The sequence below is a fragment of the Anabas testudineus genome, chromosome 5 (genome assembly GCF_900324465.2).
Source record: "Anabas testudineus chromosome 5, fAnaTes1.2, whole genome shotgun sequence".
In the NCBI taxonomy this organism is placed as follows: Eukaryota; Metazoa; Chordata; class Actinopteri; order Anabantiformes; family Anabantidae; genus Anabas; species Anabas testudineus.
In genome coordinates, this window is record NC_046614.1 from 14,182,606 (window position 1) to 14,204,408 (window position 21,803).

At 40.8% G+C, this 21,803-nt stretch overlaps 2 protein-coding genes across 5 annotated transcripts; both read left to right on the top strand.

Moving 5' to 3' along the window:
• Positions 1-319: 319 nt before the first annotated feature.
• eif4enif1 (eukaryotic translation initiation factor 4E nuclear import factor 1) lies at positions 320-10,976 on the top strand. The gene is made up of 19 exons (XM_026349065.1): positions 320-683; positions 1,348-1,493; positions 1,614-1,687; positions 2,977-3,104; positions 3,446-3,720; positions 3,930-4,128; positions 4,275-4,432; positions 5,057-5,195; positions 5,597-5,770; positions 6,495-6,766; positions 7,397-7,471; positions 7,674-7,860; positions 8,147-8,235; positions 8,412-8,548; positions 8,763-8,844; positions 8,938-9,061; positions 9,145-9,459; positions 9,583-9,753; positions 10,065-10,976. Exons 2-19 carry the CDS (start codon positions 1,395-1,397, stop codon positions 10,250-10,252), a joined length of 2,886 nt encoding a protein of 961 aa, XP_026204850.1. The 5' UTR covers positions 320-683; positions 1,348-1,394; the 3' UTR covers positions 10,253-10,976.
• Positions 10,977-11,919: 943 nt separating this feature from the next.
• On the top strand, positions 11,920-19,756 carry patz1 (POZ/BTB and AT hook containing zinc finger 1). 4 transcript variants are annotated; one of them, XM_026347818.1, is made up of 6 exons: positions 11,920-13,522; positions 14,285-14,348; positions 14,464-14,635; positions 15,068-15,226; positions 17,535-17,747; positions 18,167-19,756. In XM_026347818.1, the coding sequence occupies exons 1-6, from the start codon at positions 12,276-12,278 to the stop codon at positions 18,643-18,645; spliced, it is 2,334 nt and encodes a 777-aa protein (XP_026203603.1). In that variant the 5' UTR covers positions 11,920-12,275; the 3' UTR covers positions 18,646-19,756. The 4 variants fall into 4 exon arrangements, with proteins under 4 accessions (XP_026203603.1, XP_026203605.1, XP_026203604.1 ...); XM_026347820.1 differs by lacking the exon at positions 17,535-17,747; XM_026347819.1 differs by lacking the exon at positions 15,068-15,226.
• The last annotated feature ends 2,047 nt before the right edge of the window (positions 19,757-21,803 follow it).

Here is a 21,803-nt window from a genome sequence, read left to right on the forward strand (position 1 = left end):
CCCGCGAGGGCGGGAACGTCATGCTCTTTGTAGTCTCTCTTTAAGTGTAGCCGGTCACATGTACGAGGCGGATAAATGGAGCAAACCCCAGTACAGCTAGTAGCTGCCCCAAACAATGCCTTGTTAGCGTTCTACAATTTGTATAATCTAACGTTAGGCTTCTAAAAAGTTACTTAGATATTTGCCACTGTCAATATATTGCCAATATACAGTCACATAGAAACGCCTCGTATACATTCTATATTATTGTTTAAATTTGAAAATGTAATACGACTGACGCACACCAGGCTTACAAATTCTACAAAGGCGCCAGGGGCACACTGTAATCTTCTTAAGGACCTTCTTAAAGCGGTGCTCAGGAATATTGCTGCTACGATTTAGAAAACAGAGAAAGAGCAGACGTTTATTTGAGATTACGCAGTCTCCAAGTAGATTCATTTGCTATTTGGACCTGTGTTATTTTGTGAAGTTACCCCAGTATAGTGTGCGTTTGCTAAAATCACTGCAACAACTCAACCGGCTTAAGATTTGGGACTCGCTGGGTGGGCATTATTCCCATTCCCCAGCTAGTTAGCTAGCTAGCTTAAAGTGCTAGGCTAGTTTAGCTAGCTAGCTAACTAACTAACTAACGTGAACTGCCGTTGCTCAGCCGTTAGCAACCAGCTTACCACGCAGCATTTAAAGTAAGTTGGCCTTTGTGTTTTTCTACATGTGCGAGATATGAGTTTGTTTTTACAAAACGGTCCACAAACGAGGGTTTAATGTTAATCTGGTGGGACGTTAGCCTAGCCAAACCCTCAGCAGTTTGTGGGTTATTATATAGCATATATTGGCTTGAAACTCGGTGAAAAAATGTATTTCACTAAGGATCGGTTGTATTGTGTTTTTTGTTTTGTATTTGCTAGAGTGCAGTCATTATACTACACGCAGTTTGTCAGTAAATGCTAATGCTACGTAATTTGCTACAGCTAATTGACATGTCACGTCTCACGCCAGCGGTCTCTGGCTGTTGTCAATTAACTTGCTAATTAGCTAGTGTCGTTTGCTAAAAATGTGTCGACTTAAATTGGCTTGATTTTACAAAATTGTTTCAGTCAGGTATTTACTGTTTGTGGTTAACGTTTGCTTATAGTTGAGGTCAGGCCACATTTTGTATGTTTTGCTTTTCCATACATACTAACGCAAAACAACTTTGTAGGCACAGAAGTAGAGGGACTCCGTCTTGCTTTCGAAAAATGCTGTTATTTGTTAAAGGTCGTGTTTAATTGCATTGATAAGGTTTAAGGTTGCATTGTGTAAAGTGGGCAAAAGTCTCTTAATGCTTAACTTTAACTTTGTTTCCAACAGGAACAAAATCATTGTTTGGCTAGAATCGGCTCAGTGTCTGAAAAATCATGGAGAACGATACCTGTGTAGCACAGAAGAACGATGACGCTGCCGTGGTCAAAGTGAAGCAACAGCCAGGAACCACATCTCCATACAGATATACCAAGGTGATGGAAAATATGAACGCTATGATTGAGAGGTTGTATAGAGGTCTTCTAACATTACTTGCCCTATTAAAAAAAAAAAAATTATATATAATATATATATATTTTTTATTTTTTTTACAGGAAGAGCTTCTGGAAATAAAAGAACTGCCACTTTCCAATGAAAGGCCAGAATGTCTCTCTGAAAAATATGACAGGTATGAGTTTATTGACTTAAATGAGAGAAATCCACCCTGTTGTAGCATTTATGTGGCCTCGCTATAGGAATATCTATTTTCATCTGAGGTGATGAGTCCACAAAAAGACTGCGTTGGACAAAATAATGGACATTTATTAATGAGGTTAATTTTGGGACACCATTGAAGTTCTTTATTTATAGTTTTGTGGATTTTTCATCAGGGGTTGATGTAATTATACATCACAAAGTGACATTTTCTCACATCTCTGAAGTTAAACCCACATATCGGTGTAGAGATCAAATTATGCAGCAAATATAGCGTTGTCTAAAGGTGTGTGTGTGGGCTGCAGCCATTGTACGCAGGATAAGATTGTTCTCTTTAAATGTCACTTGGCATAAATACATTTTGAAGGACAGCAGGTAGATTAATGACAATGACGTGCACTGCTTTTTGGCATATTAGCTATTCACATACTTTGATTAAATTATCCAAAATAATTTATAAATTAGGTGGCCTGGAAATCTGCAAATCTGCTTTTTAATCATTTACTTAAATCACATGTGTGTGGAACCTACAGAAAGTTAAAGTATTCTAGGCACATACAATGTTGCACGTCTCTTGTTAGAAGAGTAGAGACAAATGGGTTCTGATGACACCTTCTGGGAGTATAGGTACATTAAAAACAACTACTAAGTCTCTATGCTTTCAGTGTTGGCTTAAGTGCACGTTGGTAGTGCCTGTTCAGTGCTGAAGAAAGTAAGCAATGACATGGAATATTTATTATTAAGAAAGCAATTAAAGTCTATAGCAGCATAATTAAGGTGGTTTATAGTCACCTGAGCCAGCTCTGACTTTAAGCTCTATAAAAAAGGAAAAGATTTGGGGGGGGATAGTCTTAAAGCAGAGAGGGTGCCTTCTTCCCACCCCTCAGAAGGCCTCTTCATCTCTCTACCTTTTTAGTTATATCTTTTGCTTCCTATGGTCACATTCAGATTTGAGATGAATTTGCTCTGCTTTCTTTAACATTAATTTGAAATATGCAGTTTCAAATGCCAAACAAGTGGAATTCACACAGAAATATCAAGGGGTCTGAATAGTTCGAGTCCACTCTATATGTTCACATATCTAATAAAAATATAATAGATATAACTAAATAATTAAATGAAAAGTAAAACAAGTAATATAAGTGTGTGTGTGTCCGTCCTTATCTTTCTGGCAGAAGTTGGATTGAACTATAAATGATTCTCAGAATAACAAGGAAAAATAAACAGAGGAAATCTGTTTAATTTTTTAATGTTCCGTTACAGTGATGGTGTCTGGGACCCGGAGAAATGGCATGCCTCACTGTATCCTACTTCAGAGCGTAGCTCTCCAGTGGAAGGTTTTAAAAAGGAGTATGTGGACGATAGAGTTCCTTTAAAACGAAGAATCCCAGGTAAACGTGGTTAAAGACACATAGTCTACAGATTTAGATTTAAACCATATTAAGTTATTCTGTGATCTGTAATAAAATGTTTGTGGGATGTTATGAAACTCAGGAAAATGTTTTCTAGGTTGTTTTTTGTAATTGGCATGACAACTGAATATGTAGCCCTCTGGGTTATGACCAATTATTTAAATGGTTCAATTCATAAATGTGGGGATATGAAGGTTAAGAAAGTTAAATTTCTTGAACTGAAATATTTTCTTTATAACCAGAGTCTTACACTGTATTGTTAGGTGTAGTTCAACTCTTGTGTACAGAAAACATTTAACACCTGGCCTGTTTGGTTTCAGATCCTCGTGAGCGGTTAAAGGAGGATGATCTAGATGTCATACTGAGCCCACAGCGACGCAGCTTTGGTGGTGGATGTCAAGGCAATGCTGCACTTGTACCCCACACCCGTCGCCCAATCAGCCCTCTGGAAAATAAGGAGAATGAGTCTCTTCGTCTAGGTGGAACACGGAGAATCGGCAGTGGCCGCATAATTGCTGCTCGAGCGTTTGAGAGAGATGCCCGTGTAGAGAAAGAGAGGGAACGGGAGAGAGACTTTAAGGATAAAAGATTCAGGGTTGGTGTTTGCAGTTTATTTTTTCTAATGGGTTTTGGCTCATTCATATATTTGTTGCATTATATAAAACAAGTAAAATTGTAAACGTCCTGCTCAGACTAGAGACATGTTTCATCAGTGTGGTTACTTCATATTTTTAAAGACATGTCAGTAGTCCTGTTGACTCAAGTCAGATTTTTAGCAACATGGGTTTGTCTTGTCATTTGCAGAGAGATTTTGGTGACAAACGTGTGTTTAGCGAAAGAAGAAGGAATGACTCGTATGCAGAGGAGGAGCCAGAGTGGTTCTCTGGGGGTCCCACAAGCCAGTCTGAGACAATTGAGCTCATTGGATTTGACGACAAAATCCTAGAAGATGACAAGCGCAAGTCCAAGCGGTCAAGGAAGAGGACAGAGTCGGCGAAAGCAGGCATGTCAAAATTTTGTGTGCAATTGTGATTCAAAATTATATCAACCTAATACATTTTGTTTGTTTTAGCCAGTTAGTGGGATGGTGTAAACAATGATCATATTGGTGATACCTAAGATTGTGATTTTTGTCTTAATGTGCACCAGTGGAATGTAATGGGGGACAGGCCGAAGAGCAAGTGGGTTTGCAGTCTACAGCTGATCAGGAGGTTCCCCACCCTGATGTTCTACCAGAACAGTCCACTGGAGACTTTGACTTTAATGAATTCTTCAATCTGGAAAAGACCATGCCTGGACTGGCCTCTGTAAGTACTGGGATGCACTGTGGTTAATTTGGGTTAAGGGTGTGAACATCACTCACGGGCTCTTGGCTCTTTTTTCCCCCTCCCTTATTCTGTATGCTAAATGGTGTAAACTAAACTATAGAGGTTTTCAAGATTATACCATAATTAAAAATATCTTGCAGGCACAGATTCAATCTGACAGATGACACTCGTGTCAAAGTTCAACAAGCCTCTTTGAATCTGACCATTAAGTTTGCAGAAGACTTGTAGATATTACCTTTTGCTGCACTGGCTTGAATCACAATTAACCTGCTCTGTGGTGTTGGGTATTGTCACTGAATGGTGCATTTGAAATATTTTTGTAAAATTTATGCCCATCACTATAGCTATATTAAAGTTGTTACTAATTTGAATATAAATTGGCTACAAGCTTAACAAAGCTGTGAGCTCAAGGGTTTGTGACATTTAGCCAGCGAAAGGCCAAAGAGCAATGCATTCAATGACACTGCTCTGTCTTCTGGCACATTTTGTGCTAAATCGATGGAAAGCTCTCTAAACGTAAGTGCCATCTTTGTCCCTATACTGTTCGGCCTGCAATTTTTTGTGTCCTCAACTTTTTCACAGGCAGCTGTTTCTGTCTTACAGATGATAGAGGACGTTTTGGGTGAGGGTCCTGTATCTGCTAGTCGCTTCAGTCAGTGGTTCTCCAGTAACATGAGCCCCTCGGGCAGCAGGTCCAGCAGTTTGAGATCCACTCCCCATGAGGAGCTAGAAAGACTAGCAGGTAAATGATTTTCTTGCTGTCTCACTGTTTCTGTGAAGGAGCTTTATGTGACATGCATATGGGAGTATGCAAGAACAGAGGCCTTTTTAAAGTATATTTAAGGCATTGACTTCCATACTTAGTCACTGCCTTAAAGAATAACTTCCATACTTTAGAACTGAAGGATCCTACGTTTTCAAGGTATCCAAATGACTAAATTTGAGTAAATTTTCTTTAAAATATATAAAGGTATAAAGGTTTGTGCAGAGAAAGATTTAAGTACAAAGGTTTGGAAATGAACATTGCTATTTTAAAACGACCACTCAATGCCAACTGACTGCTAGTTTACTAAATTAATGTCATGTCCATGCTCCCACAACAGGTTTTTAAAGTGCTTTGTCGACTGCTTTGCTTCTTTCAAGGGCTTGAACCACACCTCACTTCACCAAATAAAGGTCCTGCCCCATACTTCACACCTATTCAATCAGAAGGCAAGGAGAAGGTGGATATCCTGGAGCTTCTGCACAAGGCCAAAATAGACTTGAAGCCCCTTCTCTCAACCCTGTCTGTCAACAAAGCTCGTCTGCGGGAAAGCAGTGAGTGTCAGTTCTCTAAACCCTTAGAACATCAGATTAGATGAGTTATACCATGAATCAAAATTTATACTGGGACTATGTGCCCTACGTAACGAATTTATGATTATCACATTACTGAATATGCAACTGGATAAATTTATCCGCAGAAGTTGTTTTTGGCTAATCTGGTGATATCAATACCGTGCTTCATATTTATGAAAACTCCAATAAATCTCTAAATTATTGTCATACACTTGTCCAGCTCAACAACTTCGACACTGCATTGCAATACTGTTTCTGATTCTGTAGAAATATTCTGCAAAATCTGAAAAATCTTGTTTTGGATTATCCAAAATCAAACTTTTAAACTGGGAGTAACAGCACTGCTGTTACAAAAATGTTTTTTTACTTGCAGAACTTTCTCAAAATTAATTGTAAAATGCTGATAAAAGTGCAGGCACATACCATTTCCTGTTTTTTGGTATTACTACAACCATATGCTAATGTCAGGTGGCAATCATTGGTATGTCCACAGTGAGCAAGAATGGGCTAAGGGGTTTGTGTTAATCGTGTTGAAGGATCTGAGCTGATTTCCCAAGTGTGGAGAATTGTTAAATCTTCTTGAAACTCATTTTTATCACAAACTTATTTTTATTGGTTTGTAATTTGTTTCAACTTGTAAAGCACTGGGTAACCTTTTTGTTTAGAACAGCTATTTAAAGTTGAATTATATTTCTGTCCCCAGCTAACTCAGGAGTGGTGCTGTCCCTAGAGGAGGTTGAGGGGGGGATGAAGGGGATGAAGCTGGGCTCAGAACCACAAGTACAAAAGGTGACACCTCCCCAGAGAGGAAATGGCACACCCTTCATGGCTGAGCATTTGGAGGAGGCTTTAACAGGTGGCTCCAGCACCCGCCCCCGGTCACGTGACACAGACATGTCAGCCTTTAATAAACTGGTTAGCAGCATGAAGGCAAGTGGAACTCTGCCAACTCATCCCAAAACCAACACAAACAATGTAAGTATGTCTGCATGTTTTGTATTCTTTATATAACCCCTGCCTTACACTGGATAACTAACAGCATTGTGCATGTTAAAATGGAACAGGTAAATCTGTTCCTGTGTGATCTTGGCTTCATGCAAGTTGCAGAGAAAAGTCTATGGAATAGAAAGTGATGGGCATAAATTTACTTCTCCACTGTTTGGAGGTTGTTTGGTTTGTTGTGAATATGTTTGAAGTATGAAACCTGCTAGTGTCCTTTTTATGCAAGTCAGTTTCTGAATTGGTGTCCTCGTTTTGAGGCTCTAAACATCTCAATGATCTTTGGAAAGGTGTTCATTAAGGACAGTGCCACTACATCATATAGAACCATAACTGACTTGCACGAGAGACACTGTTGACTTACATGTACTAATCCATCTCGGTGTGTGTGCAGTGTTGCAGCTGGTGGTTTTAGCAAAGACTGTTTTTCCCAAGTTTAACGTGTATTTATTAATTAGAAAGTTTGTGTCCCAGTTGCTATTTTGGTGCACTTCAAAATCCCTACTACAAGCTGTGTACACTGCAGAATCCTTACTGGGATGGGTTTTTACAAGAAACTATGTGAATGGTTTGCACATGTCAAATTCTTTCTTTTAAACGACACAGAATCCTTCTGACCCAGCTGTGGTGACACTGTCTGAAGCTCAGGTGCCTACTCAGCAGCAGAAGAATATATTCCAGGTAAGTATGTTGACTTTTCAGGGTAGTCCTAATTTATTTTTTTATAGTGTAATGGGTATAATTGGTTGCTACTAACAGACTCCTATTCAGTCTAGTGGGGTCCAAAATAAAACATCGTTGGTTCCTGTCAGATTCATTTTTAATTAATTTGTCTGACAATTAATTAGACACAAAACTGAAAAGGCATTTGTTTGTATTGTAGGAGCTCTTGGGAGGTCCTGCTCGTAGTGGCTCCCCTCAATTGCTTGGCAATCTGTTGGGTAACTCTGAAGGCCCATCAGCCTCTGCTCCTCTGCATGGCTTACTACACAAAGGCCCGTCACCACCTCTCTTTCCACAAAGGGCGCCTTCACCTGATTACTTCAACAGTCGACTGCAGCCTTCAACAGGTAAGTTGGTGAAAAAGTGACCTGCATGTTTATGGTTGCATTGTTAAAAAGACTTAAAGAATACCATGTAATTGATGTGACTGTCTAGTGCATTGAGCTGATCTGTTTTAATCATTAAGCTAAACTCCCCTTATCCAAAAATGTTGAACAAAGTTTTCTGAGGGTGTTGTGGCATGTCTGCTATTCTAGGGTTTTGTGTAGCCTTTATATCTGACATTTTGAGTTTAAAATAATTTTTCTCTAAGTTTTTTTTTTTTTTTTTTTTTTTTCCCTCTTGTACTTGAAGGATTTCCTGTGGGTTCTCAGCCAATGCTACCAGAACAGTTTGCTGATGTACATAGGTCTATCAGCCCTGGAACTGCTGCACACCAACAGGTAACGTAACTATACCCATGTATGTGTATCAGTTTTAATTGGAACGGACGCCACATTTATGGGCACATTTTTATTTGTAGTATTAGTTTAAGCTACATCAATATATATTTTTGCTTTATTATACAATTTGTTAGATTAGAGCTATTGGAGATTTCAGCTTTGTATTGTCTGTACAGATGAGGGTGATCTCTATGTCGGTGAATCCAGCAGATCTGGAAGCTCTGGCATTCCAGCAAGACCTTGCTCTACAAGGCCATCACTCATTCCAGTCTGGGTATAACAAGCCACCACAGGACAAGTCTTTCCGTAATCGGTTAGTTTTCTAAACATATATTTATGCTGCAGTATTAATAATTTGTCATTACTAATGTAATACGGAAAATATCTTATGCCTAAAGGTTTGGGATCTTTGGTCCAAATGTTTACCAGTTAATTCTAATGAATTGCGCTCAGTGTATGCACCCCACCCAAGAAGGATGGATTGGTATTTACTAGTCATGTATTGCTGATGTGTTTGTAATCCACAGACCACAGCGTGTTAATCGCTCCCCTGGTCCAGGCCCTCAGCCTGCTGGGAGAAACTCCCCAGGCAATGCTGTCACCAGTATGGTGAGCATAAACTATATTTCCCCATCTCACATTGAAGACTGTCTAATCTCTAAACACGTTGTTGGTCAATTGTTTTTGTTTTTCTTCTTGCAGTTGTCCCCTTCATTTACACCAACATCTGTGATCCGAAAAATGTATGCGACAAAAGAGAAGAGCAGAGATGAACCACTGAGTGTTCCAGATGCAAAGGAGGAGCAAGCAGCACACTCTCAGGATGGTACAGAGAATTTTACCAGAACTTCTTGATTTGAAATTGATGTAGTACAAAACTGTAACATGTGATTTGTGTTGTGATAACAGACGGCAGCTCTCCAAACCTCTACCTGGAAGCGATAGATGGGAGTGCTGCCCAGTCTGGGGCAGTAAAGACCAACTCGCAGACATTTCCGAGCAAGGACCAGGAGCGCCTCAGGCCTGCCTCTGCTGGACACAACACACCCACCATGGTACCACCAGTACCTTCGTCATCTTTCCCTCGACCCATCTATCCGGTACCCCTGCTGTCCCATGTGCCTATGGTGCGCCCTCATCCCCAGCTCCACCCAAATGTGGTTCAGCGAATGCTGGCACAGGGTATCCAGCCCCAGCAAATTGGACCTGCTCTTGTGCAAGCAGGTTGGTGTTGTCTCCCACCTGTTATCTGTAGTAATACTTTATTTATGTATAAAGGCTTATTTTAATATATCTGATCTTAAACAGACATTAATAACTGATGGAACTTATAAATTGTACTCACAGGTGTATTTCCACAACACGTTGACATTGCACAACTTCAAGGCTTGCCTCCTGCCCTTCTTGGACAACCATTGTACCCTCTAAATGCAACAGGGCACGCACTTCTACCTCCCAGAGCCAGTACTCAAATGCAATTGGCAGTAATGCAACAGCAACTTCAGCAACAGAGACCAAGTGAGTTGAAGCACTGTCAAATGTTATGTCTGATGTGGTACATGGTAGTGGCAGCATTAAGTTACCTCGAAGATTCTGACTGTAGTATTTTTGTAATTTTCTCTATCTACACAAGGTGCCAACATAACTTTGCTCAAACTGGTATAGTTAAGGTTTGTCTTGCATATCTATGGTATTTGTGACATATCAGCCCTGGTGTCACCTTACCATGAAGATCTGAAAGTGAATACTCATACTTACATATTTATGTAGGAAAAAAGTGTGAACTTTACTTGGTTCTTGGATTAAACAGTATTGTTTCATTTTTACAGTACATCCAAGTGTCCCAGGCTCTCAATCACAGAGCCAAGGCCCCCACCGGACAAACGGCTCCCAGCGACATGGAGGCAGCCCCCCTCTAGGCCTTGCAAAATGGTTTGGCTCAGATGTGTTAGAACAGCCACTCCCCTCCATGCCAGCCAAGGTCATAAGTGTTGATGAACTGGAGTTCCGACCGTAAGGATATAAATGCTGGATAGCAAGAGTTTTGTTGTTTTTTTTGTTTTTTTTGCCCATCTCCACCTCTTTGTTACCACTAAAAATGTGAACTTTAATTTGAAAGACGGTGCACAAAAGTGTGTTGTCCAACCATGCCATTCTGTGTCTTCAATCTTGAAGTCACAGTTTTCAAGAGGCGAGATATGGAGATTTGTTTTTGCAATTGAGTGAATTTTTGTTTTGTATTAGATTGCTCAGTAAATAATGTATAGGCCCTATTGTACAGACCAAGAACCTTATTCTCCCTGTATATAGATGTGGTTTCTTTATCTTGCTATCAGGAAGGTGAAACTATTCTGCTAATCAACTCAAAACTGAGACAAGGTCACCAAGAGCTAGTAGCATTCCTTTGTCTTGTCCACCTTAATTTCTCCCCTGACCTGCACTGAGGAAGAGCCACTGGCAGTGAGGAATGTTGGGTAGTAACTCTGTGTTTACTGTTGTAGTGGCTCTTTTCTGTAGAGGTGACTGGCTGGAGCATTTCAAGACAACTCCAGAGGATGATTGTGCCTTTTTTTTTTTTTCCCCTCTAACTGTATCCTCTCCATCCAACCTGTCACTGGGGAGGGGGGGCAGCACTGCTCAGTCATTTTTTCCTTTTTTTGTTGTTTTTTTGAGGGTGGTTGGGAATCAGTTTGTGCTTATAAAGTTAAAGCACAATAGAATTAATAAATAAAATATTGAGTAAAACTGTTTAATTGCTTCAAATTGTTTATTACCTATTGCATGTCCTGCAACCTTGATGGATATTATCTGGACTATCTGCACTGGATCCTTACCACAAATGTATGTCATGTAATACAGCAGCTCTAGAGCACATGAAGCTTGTGACACTAAGGGATTAACCTATGTTTAGGGACATACCTTGTGATTGTGATGCACTGGACTTTATTAGATTCAAAAATGCTTGTTTTATCCTTTCCATTTACTTGAGGGTAGCAGACTATTATCCTTCTCAACATAATGTAGTCAGGCACAACACCAGGATAAACTTAATAACAGTTAATTAGAACATTTGTCAAAGATTTAGTAAATTTTAATTTGTAAGAGCTGCTGAGAAAACTGGTCATTTTCCTGGTCACTGTAGGTTATTTGAGAATGCACCAGTATAATTAATGGATTTTTTTATATACTAATGTTGGGGAGGGGGGGGGGGGGGCTTCTGTAGGCCAACTTGTCTTTTTATTAAGGAGACAATACAATGAATTAACACTTTACATGCTATAGGATTTTTAACACAACTTATCTGTATTGTTCATTGGACTTTTATATAAATGGTATCTTTTCAAAAAAAAGTGGCATCAAGGTGGCTAGGCAAGGTGTAAATGAACAAAATAAGGTAATTATCTACAAACTAAATTTTTTTTGTCCAAGATTATAAACAAACTTAAATTATATGCCCAGGTAGTGGAGTTATTTTTGATGAGCGTCCATTCTCACTTGATATATATATATATTTTTATACATTATTGCCCTTTAGTCGACCCAGATTTACCTGGAGCGACTCGTCCAGTGTCGTGTTAAACATATGTTGAGCTCTCAGAGGAAAAAGGGTTTCTGGCTGTGGGGGGAGGGGTCTGTCTCACAAACACACCCGGCAGGAAGAGACCTGCTTGGTAACATTTCGGCGTGAAAGACCCCTGCGGTGCTGGGGCTCTATTCCTCTAAGGGACAGCCAATATCATGAAATGGTCACTAAACAATACAGATATATTATCAAACCCGAGAGAAACATTTTTTTTACGGAACAGGAGCGACCCCCACCCCTCAAGAAACCGGGGTCAAAGTTCACAGGAAGCTGGGGGGCTGCCATTTTTCCCTGCTGCTACTGCTAACGTTTAACGTTAGATGCTAAACCGACGGGGAGGGGCGGTTGGTTTTGGATTTTGAAGCTAGCTGGCATCGACACACCGAAATCGTTACATAAAACACGCCATTCCTCCGATTGCTGTCGCTAACAACCATTGTTATTGGATGAATTCGGCATGGAGAAAGTAGCGGAGCCGTCTTGGACTTCTTCGTACACCTACCAGGTGAGCAAGCACAGTGCGGAGATGCTACACAACCTCAACGTTCAGAGGAAAGATGGAGGCAGGTTCTGCGATGTGGTCTTACGCGTCGGCGAGGAGAGCTTCCCTGCCCACAAGGCTGTGTTAGCAGCCTGCAGCGAGTATTTCGAGTCGGTCTTCAGCCGCCAGACGGAGGACGACGGCGACGCCAAGGAGCTGGAGATGCACACGATCAGCCCGAAAGTTTTTAAAGACATCTTGGACTTCGCCTACACCTCCAGGATCGTGGTGCGACTGGAGTGCTTCCCGGAGTTGATGACGGCTGCCAAGTTTCTGCTGATGCGGTCAGTCATCGAGATCTGTCAAGAGGTGATCAAGCAGTCCAATGTTCAGATCCTCGTCCCGACCTCACGGGGGGGAGACGCCAGCCTTTTCCAGGCCACGGGGGCCACGGAGCTGGGTTTCCCGGTGGCACAGCAGGATCTGGTGAACGGAACGGGAATGCTGGTGAACGGTCAGAGCCTCGCTAACAATGCACAGATGCATGTGGATGGGAGTGAGGAGACCGCCGCTGTCTTGCTGGAGGATGGCGGCGCGTCGTCGGTGCCAATGTTGGAGCCTGTGGAGAGACTGTCGGTGTCCCCATCAGCGGAAATAACGGGGAACACATTTCATCACGACGCTGGCTCCCCGGGGTCAAAGAGAGGTAGGGGGAGACCAAAGAAAGCTGGCGGACTAGTGGAGGCTGTGCACTTCAATCACGGCACACAGAAAGACAATGGGCTGTTTCCTTGCGGGACGTGCGGTAAAGCTTTCACAGAAGCTTCCCGCTTGAAGAACCACGAGGCGCAGCACGGAGCCTCCGTCGGCGGTGTAAACAATGTCGGTGACAGCCTGTCAGCGGCGGGAGCCATGTCTCTGATGTCTCAGCCAGGGTTGGTGGAGAACGGCGTGCTGTTGCACGGAGGGCTGCCGCTGGATAACGGGCGCAAACGGGAAAGGACCAGGCGGCACGTCGGCTGTGACATTTGCGGGAAAGTTTTCCGCGACGTTTACCACCTGAACCGACACAAGCTGTCCCACTCCGGCGAGAAGCCGTACGCCTGCCATGTGTGCGGACTCCGGTTCAAACGCAAGGACAGGATGTCTTACCATGTGCGGTCCCACGACGGGTCTGTGGGAAAACCATATGTGTGCCAAAGTTGTGGAAAAGGCTTTTCAAGGTGAGTTGAGCTTTACACCCACCAAATGTGTTTTGATGGGTTGTAAACACGTGACTGCTTTGTTGTCTGTTATTAAAAAAAAAATAAAAAAAAAAATCCAGGACACATGCACAAGCTGCACTGTGGTTTCCAAATACAGTTCTAGAGATGAACCACGAATGAAGTGAGTTTCACGACCTTAAAACCGACACCACAGTTCAGCAACAACTCTAATCTGTGAGTCAACGTTTGAGATGCACAGATGCACACAATGCACTTGGCTACCTCATTACCAGCTGCAAGAAGTAAAAAACAAATAAATAGATATGCATTCTTGAGTTGGTAGAATTAATAGAAACAAAAATTTAAATTCTCAAGGGAAAGGCTTTTAGGTATTTTTAAAGTCATTTTAAGGCCACTGCACAACTCATTGTGTGACAATACGTCGCAAATATTACAACAGTAAAGTTGTGACCGCTTTCTGTTTCTGTATTTTAATAGCTTCAGATTTGTTGGAGTGACTGTCATCATGGCTTCAACAAAAACACCAGTTTCCCAGGCTCAGTCAGTGTTCATTGGGCTTTTTTACAGACTCTGTGTCACCACCTACTGCTTTGGAGGTTTAAATACAGGACAGAATAAAAACACAGCCATCCAGCAAAAACAAATCCATCAAGAGAGTTAATGTTTGTGGTAGAATCGTCACAATTTTTGTGGTCGAGTCCCACCAGAATTACCTTGGACGACAGACACAGTAAGCTTTTTAATTTTTTCCCCTTTCAGACCAGACCACCTGAATGGACATATCAAGCAAGTTCACACAACAGAGAGACCCCACAAGTGCCAGGTAACGTTAGGCTCCATTTATTAGAATTAATGTGTTGCGAAAGCCCTCTGTGAATGTTGTTTTTTTTATCATTGTTTTTCAGAAATGTGTTAACAAGGTAATTTCTCTATTACAGATTTGTAATGCCTCTTTTGCTACAAGAGATCGCCTCCGGTCACACCTTGCATGCCATGAGGACAAAATCCCCTGCAAAGTCTGTGGCAAGTTTCTGCGAGCTGCCTACATGACGGACCACCTCAAGAAACACAGTGAAGGAACTCATAACTACTGTGGCATTTGCAACAAAGGTAGTCTTTTCAGCATACACCACACTATATACAGACACACAGACAACTCTGCCCCATTGTCCTGATTCAGAGATTGTCATCTGTAGGTGTGAGCATTTAAAGGATGCCATTTTGTGGTTGGCAGGGCTTTATGCTCAGTGGAAAATATTGGGCATAAGACATTTGAGAAGAATTTGTCCGTTTGTGGTGGGACCTTGCCTTTTACTATTCATTATTTCTTTGATTTACGATTCAAAGAAATGGATATTAATTGAACACCTCTGATTAACCATCAGTCTTCCAGAGTTTTTCTGGCCTTCATCACTTTGAATGTGTCTCCAAACCATTCACTTGGCATTTGAAAGCCTGTCCTTGTTGACAGGATGCCCCACTCAAAGCCAAGGCCCTGAGTGTGTGAAACAACTTCCTTGTTCTTTGTTCTTCTGGTCCCAGGTTTCTCCACTGCGTCCTACCTTAAGGTACATATAAAGACACACCATGGCTCTCCACTGCCCCCCTCTGCCACAATGCACACCTTCCCTGAGCCAAGGGGAGAACTGCAGATGCACAACGGCACCCCTTACCACATAGGACGCCAGTGCTCAGTGGAAGGCAAGCAGCCGCCCGCCCCATCCCAGATTTTCATGTTTCTGGCTTTCATTTGCTCTGCTGCTTTTTGGAGAAACATGCTGCTGCATCTTTGTGTATGTTTTAAACACAAGCATACATTGATCTTTGCTGCCAAGATTTTTCGCTTAATCATTTACACTACTGTGCAATTTCATCTCTTGGTTGTCTTTCAGTTGGGTAACTTTAGGAGTCTTTCACTCAGTTGGGGCAGTACTTGCATATGATTTCTGTAAAAGGGGAGAATTGCACATCTCCATGTGGACATTTTATGTGATTTGTATTACGAACTGCAGCTTAATTAGCCCACAATTAACTCCAGAGTTTCTCATATGGAGAACTGGAAGACTGTTGGATAACACAGTATTTTCACAGACTCTCCTAGGCTATAAGCAATGCATATATTGCTTGAGAACAAATATAAGTGAATAAGCATATAGTTCATTAACTCACTCAAGTAGGGACACCTGTTACTCTCTCCCCTTATATTCTCCTAAATCCCTCCTACTTAGAGTGATGCTGAAATTGAGAATATAATGTGGTCAGATTTTAAGTTCACAACATCACTGAGCATGTAGTTATTCTAGTCAGTCGTTATTACATGTACCCACATGAGAATATGGAGTGCTGACTCACCTTGTCTTTATTGTTTTGTATGTGTGTTCAGCATGGCCATGGCCGCATATGGTTAACAGTGTTTGTTCCTGCTTGGCTGGTCAATCAGACGTTTTTTCAGCAATGCACAATGTTGCATGATTGTCTAATATGTGCTCCATTTACCCTGTATTCATTGAAATATTTACAGCTATGCCATCTTGTGGGAGAACCAGTAGCATAGAGACAGTGCACAGCAAACCATAAACCACAACCACAAAACAATGTTAGAATTTTTTTTTCTACTGATTAAGTGTAGTTGAAATGATGAGTCAGTAAGTCAGTAACTGAGGGGATAACCTGCACAGTAAACTGGACACTGGAGACAAGGTATCTTGTCTCCAGTGTTGGGCCTGGTGCACAGTAAGCTAAGTGATTTATTGCAGGCTGTGTGTGCGTTTTATGTAGTTGAATTTTATTCACCATTTTAGTAGAAAGTAAAGTATTTTTTTATATTTATGCTTTGAAAGCATTCATAAAATAAACTTGTTACTGAAACTATCTGTATATTTTACCGGTAGCAAAAGAGGAGGTGTTGGAACATGAATTAGTTTTTATCTTGGCTTAGAGCTCTCTATTTGTTACGTGTAAGTAGTCGTGGTTATTATGGTTGTAGTTTTGGCAGCTTCTTTATTTGTTTTATGCAAGTTAGTGTTTTTCCTTTGGTTTTGGTGACTCTTCCAGTATTGTGCCACTAAATTGACAGGTCTTTTGTTACACTTAGTATATAGTAAATATGTTTTCCTTCAGCAATTCGGGCACTATAAATGAGTGCAAGGTTGACAGTCACCTTGCAGATTTTAGCTAAGCCACCAACAGCTAAAGTACAGCTGAGCATCCGTCTGGAGTTTCTCTAAAACTAATGGCAGAAACAGAAAGACACAATGACTAAAAATTAACATTAGGCAAACTTATAACTCACAAGAAGTGGAAATAATTGTGTTAAATTATTAAATTCATGCGTGAGAAGAAACGGCTAAAATATGATTTACAGCAAATGTGTACTGTCACTATATTTACTGCAGTTTTCACTGTAGTCTTCATTTAGTGTCATACCATGTGTTAAACAAACTGCGTGTATGTGAGCATTGTAGTTTGTCATACAGAGTACTGGCTTCTCTCAGAAACATATTCTGACGTATTCAGCAAGATACACAGGGTACTAAGAACAAAAATGACGGATCTATCAGTGAGCCAGTACATACAGTACTGGGGTACTGGCATAGTTTTTAATTCTATCTAAAAAGTCAAGATGTCGACTGTGAGAAAGGCCTGTACTCAAAGTACACTCAATTTTTGTACTTCAATTTTAAAAAGGTGGATGATTCACATCCAGCATATTATTCCCAGGCCTCAACTATTTCACATTATTTGATAATTATGAACCAAGTTCATTCATTTGGTATTTGCTGAAAGGGAAAAGGGGAATAATTAAATTAATCTGTCACTGGCAGCATAGTGATGGGATTCAGGCAGCACAAATACTACTCATATTAGTAAACCTGTGTAGCATACTGTGTTTACAGACAGCATTTCAAATACTAGTGATGAAATGAAGGTAATTCTGTCTGTATGGTTTCCGCTGGCCTGTTTTCCCTGTCCTTCCCCCTTCCTTTCTCCTCGGCTGCGTGTCGTGTAGACCTGTGTGCCAGTCGCCAGCTGCTTCTCACCTCGTCTGAGGCAGAGGGTCGCTTTCATGGGCTCTCTGGACACCCAGTTCTTCCCCAGCCTGGCCCTCCAGCCTTGGGCCTGCAGCCTGAGCTGCTCATGGGGAAGCCAGGTGGGGGTCCATATTTCTGGGAGTGTCGCTCTGGCGGGGTGCCTGGCTTCCCCGTCCATGGGCCTGTCGCAGGTCAGTACAGTCCAGCAGGAGGGTGGGTTGGGGCATGGTGCAAGCATGACCCACTGCTTGGATGAGCAAAGTACAGTTGTCAGTGGACACTGGGCAAATGGACTGAGCTAGATGATTTTTTGGTTTAATGCTACAGCCAGTATTTTTGTTCTTGTTTTTTTGTGTGATGAGCTTTTTTTCTATATTTAGTTCTTGATGTGTAAAATCAACTCTTACAATTTGTTCTGCTTGTGTTTGCTGTCTCCTCACTTACCACATGACATTTACAGGAGGGAACAAGCAACTGGATTAAAGTTGTACTTGGCATATACTTCTTTATTATGCATTTGTCCTAACTGATGCCTCTCTTTTCTCCCATTTTCCGTCTTTCGTCCTTCTACCTCACTCCCCACTTCCTGTCCGTGCTGTGTTTACCTTAGATGGGCGGGAAAACGCTGGGAAATGTCCTCATCTGGAATCAGAAGAATCCGATCCTTCATTTGGGGAATTACCTAACGGTGATGAGCTTAAATCTCCACACAAACCTGACGGGCCAGAGCTCGAGATGCCCTCTTTAGCCTGTAATGGAGCATCTGCTGGGTCCTTGGGGTCTCCGGAGGGATCCAAAGCCAAGACAGACCCTGAGAAGAAGTTTACCTGCGGTATCTGCGGTCAGGCCTTCCGCACTAAGTCCTACCTCAACAAGCACCAGCACAGAGTTCACAAAGCCCAGAAAGTCCAGGGGATTTCAGGGTCTGGTTTAAGTGAGCTGGCCCCATCCTTGACCTCTCCCTTCTCACCTCAACAAAACATGTCTCTGCTTGAGTCCTTTGGCTTTCAGATTGTCCAGTCTGCTTTTGCCTCATCACTTGTGGACGCTGAGGCAGGTCAAAGTGGAATTGACTTTGGAGGGAAGTGACACATTTGTTAGAGTTCTAACAAAGTTTCTTGTTTGCTGGACAAAGCCAGGCTACAGAAGATCCTCTGTATTTGGGAATAACTTTGCCTCAAGACTACTTTCTCTGTTCATTTTTCTACTTTTTCAGAGTATGAAAAGTGTGTGTATGGTGTTAATTTTGTTTATAAAGAAATGACATGAAGGGTTTTTTTCCTTTATCTCGTGTGGATCTGTTGAATTTCTGTTTGGTAGGCTGTCAGTGTATTTCTGGCTTGTGTGTAACTTAACTTTCTTAGCTGCACATATGTTATTGACATGAGATGAATTATTTACTGCGTTCTTAATATGGTGTCTTGTTGCCCACTTTAACTGCTCTGATGTACTTGGTAAATCAACCCTTGGCCATTACAACAGTTTAATATTTCTCATTCCCCTAAAGGCTGTAACTGTCATTACCTCAGAGCAACAAGAGGGCTGAGATCTGTATTTATGTTGTTCTGTGCTTCTTTTGTTTTTCCTAAGGACAGGGGTTTCAATTGGCCGCGCTTGATGACAGGCTTTGCTTGGACTTTAGGTGTTAATAGTGTACCACATCCCTAACAGGCTCATGGCATGTTTCATTTACCCATTTGTTATAAGCAAAGGCTTTGTACAGACACAGTGAATGCTGCTGAGCAGTGCTGATAATTCAATTCTGGTAATTCACTGTAGTCCTTGACAAGCTCTGGTCCTTGACTATTAGGGATTGTAGTCGCGACAGACAGTTCGCAAGCACTTAAGAAAAAAAAAAGATTAAAACTTTGATTTGAATTGTTACAGCATCTACACAATTTATTTGGCACCATAAACTGGCAGAAATCTTTATTAAGCCTGACACAAATGAATAATTAAGCTACCTCATAGAACAAAATGACACCCTGGTGTTTTTGGCAGGGTTAATTTCTCTACTAGCATAATAAAATTTAGACAATAAAAAGTCACAATGAAAATGAAGCAACTATAGAGTCTAAAAGTGCTTTCACAATACATTTGTTTTGTTTCTTTTGCCTAATTATTTTTCAAAATATCTTTATTAATCTTTGATCTATATGAAGCAACTCTACTGGCAGCTTGTTTGTATGTAAAACTCCCTTTGTTTTATTTTTCTATGTGATTATTCATAAACTGTACATTTCTGGAAGTAAAGAGAGGAAAGGTGTTTGCTATTGTGATCTATAATGTACAACTGGTGATGAAACATGCCTCGAGCTTGTTCGGAATCAGCTTTGCACCTCCTGCCCCAATATTAATGACAATGTTTCCAAATATTGTTTGTTAGGTGTTAAATCAGTTGTGTAAAAGGAACAGGGACCAAGGTCAGGTATATTTTCAGTATATATTTTGAGAAATGTAGATTATATTTTATTAACTTATTCATGCCCACGGTTTTGTGTACAGGTTCTTTTTTTTTTTTTTTTGTCAAAACAAAAGTCTTGTGATTTGCTTGTTTTGTTAACTGTTCATTCTAAATTATGTTAAATTTAAATGTGTATTGCTGTGTGTGTGTGTGTGTGTGTGTGTGTGCGCGCGCTGTGTAACAGGTAGAGGGTTAGATAAAGGATTCAATCCTGGATCCACTGCCCCTCAAACATAACGTAACTGTTACAGAGTCCAGTGAAGCAGCTCACTTTAATCCTGCAGTGTTGTTTCCTTACCTGCATTTCTTGTAGTAATCATTGCCCTGTCTGTCAGAGTTACTTGTGCTGTTCCTAGACCACGTGTCTTGAGTTCACACTAGTGGTCGCAAAGTGAAACCACATATGATCATCTGGGTGTATTGTTGACAATGGGTTTAATTCATATTCTTGAATTCACGTAATCCCTGTCTTAAGTGAACACTTTCTGAATGGGATCCTCAATTGTTTTCTAAATTGATTCTCCTACTAACAATCCAAAACCCAAAGATATTTATATACCATCTTAGCATTTTTTTTAATTGGGAAGCTGAATCTAGAGAATGGGTTTACAAAAAAATAAACTAAATTAAATCACTAATTTATTGTATTATAAAAAGCGTCTTGATGAATAACTGTTAGTTGCGTAATTGCTGCAGCTCTACTTCGGTTACCGTTAAAGGATTAAAAAGTGCAAACACTCTTTTCATAATCATGATTCACGATGCTCCCTCCTCGTCCTGTTTATCTTTGACCTGACCTGTTTAGGTCAGCATTATATTCGAATACAGTTGCAAAATGTAATTACTTGGTGCCATATGGACCTCCCATACAAAACACACGAGTTAATGAACAGATTTTTGTTGTAAAGTTTGTAACATGATGCAAGTCAAACTGTCCAATTGTGTGTGTGCGCGCGTGTGTGTGTGTGAGAGAGAGAAGGTGACTGTAAAAAACAGTGTCGCCTGTTTGTCTCTGTGTTCCCTGCTTTCTGTTTAATTATTATTTGTAAGTAGTCTCTTAAATTCAGTACATTCCTATATTATTTATGGCTTTATTGTGATTGTAACAAGTGTATATACCATTCATATACACATTCTATAAATATAAATATTATATAAATATATATGAACCAACCAATATGATCAGTGTCTGTCAGTGGTGGTCCTGTACATATTGACATTTTTTTCTTGTCTGTTTTGTGGAGGGATGTTAAGTCATGGCCATTTTGATTTAAAGTGTAGACTGCATGTTCTGGCCTGTGAGCTGAACTGGGGGCTGAATGTCGATCACTGGTTGGTGGCAGTAATAATTTCTCTGTTCACTGTACTGTCACTCTGCTCTGGTAGCGCTCACACTGCTAGCTGCATGACTCACATCTTTCACCAATTGTTTCCTCTTTTTTTTTTTTTTTTTATTTGATCCACTCTGCACTAGCATTTACTCTTTAAAAGATAAGGGTTGTGTTGTTGGTATTATTTGAAATCAAGTGGAAAAAGTTAGGAAATATGAGCCCTTGTTTCAGTGGTTTCTTCACTGCAATGAATGATTTGTTTCGCTCATGTTGGTACTAAAGTGTAAACAATATTTTCATGGATTATTTAGGACTAAATGTTTTGCTTTCTGCTTTTGGTCTGTTGCAAAGTGCCTTCCAAATACTGATTGTGCACAGCAGTGGATTAAAAAAGGTCCTCTTTTCTAAAGGTTAAGAATTGTACAGAGTGACTTACATTGACGCTTTTGTAT